This window comes from Propithecus coquereli, unplaced genomic scaffold (genome assembly GCF_000956105.1).
Source record: "Propithecus coquereli isolate 6110/MARCELLA unplaced genomic scaffold, Pcoq_1.0 Scaffold596, whole genome shotgun sequence".
NCBI lineage: Eukaryota > Metazoa > Chordata > Mammalia > Primates > Indriidae > Propithecus > Propithecus coquereli.
In genome coordinates, this window is record NW_012151907.1 from 280628 (window position 1) to 281689 (window position 1062).

At 46.3% G+C, this 1062-nt stretch overlaps 1 protein-coding gene across 1 annotated transcript in view; it reads left to right on the top strand.

Moving 5' to 3' along the window:
* LOC105822098 (thioredoxin reductase 3-like) overlaps window positions 1–1062 on the top strand; it is a 34718-nt gene that overhangs the window by 6883 nt on the left and 26773 nt on the right. The window contains exon 3 of the mRNA XM_012659036.1: window positions 822–899. Coding sequence (XP_012514490.1) covers window positions 822–899 — 78 coding nt within the window. The remainder of the gene's footprint in view (window positions 1–821; window positions 900–1062) is intronic.

The window sequence follows — 1062 nt, forward strand, 5'->3', positions numbered from 1 at the left end:
AAGAGCGAGACCCCGTCTCTACTAGAAATAGAAAGAAATTAGCCGGACAACTAAAAATATACAGAAAAAATTAGCCGGGCATGGTGGCGCGTGCCTGTGGTCCCAGCTACTCGGGAGGCTGAGGCAGGAGGATCGCTGGAGTCCAAGAGTTGGAGGTTGCTGTGAGCGAGGCTGACGCCACGGCACTCTAGCCCGGGCAACAGAGCCAGACTCTGTCTCAAAAAAAAAAAAAAAGAAAAAATGCAGATTCTGCTGTAGGTCCTGATCCCGTGAGACCAGTAAGCTCCTAGGGATGGCGGCCATTCCTGGCCCCTATTTGCATAGCAAGACTCCGGGGTCTGTTGTTTAAGCAACTGGGTAATGGGATAGATGTCACCTTCCTTGACTGTTTGCCCTACTTGAGGGCAGGGATTGTGTCTTGTTCATTGTGACATCTCGAGTACTTAGAACAGTGGGTGAAGGTGTTGGGTGGATAAAAATTTGTCGATGTAATGAGTGTCGAAAGGAAACAGAGAAGGGGGAAAAGATACCCTGGAAGAAGATGAGCTGCATTTTGGGCTTGTCGCCTCTGGGACATCCAGGTGGAAAAAACCCGCGTTGCCTGTCCTCAGTTCAGAAAAGAGATTTGAGGGAAAGACGCAGATCTGGGAGTCACAGGGAGAGAGTAAAAAGAAGGCAAGGGGTGGGCTGAGATTATTCTGGGAGAGTGTGTTGAGAAGGGGGAAACACTCACGTTCCTAAAGAACTCTTTATTTTGCGCAACCCTTGTTAGTGTGTCCACGTTTCACAACCGTTGAATCCTCTGTGAGAATGAAACTTAGGTAATTTTTCGTTGCAGGTTAAAGAACTCTTTAATTCTTTGGGAGTCGAATATAACGTCCTGGAACTTGATAAAGTCGGTAAGTAGAACGGTTACTGCAGGGTGTTACTTATAATAAATACCAACGAGATGGAAGAGACCACAAATGAGGTATTCTTAAAAAGTCATGGCCCGGTTTTATTTTTATTTATTTATTTTTTTGAGACAGAGTCTCACTCTGTTGCCCAGGCCAGAGTGCCATG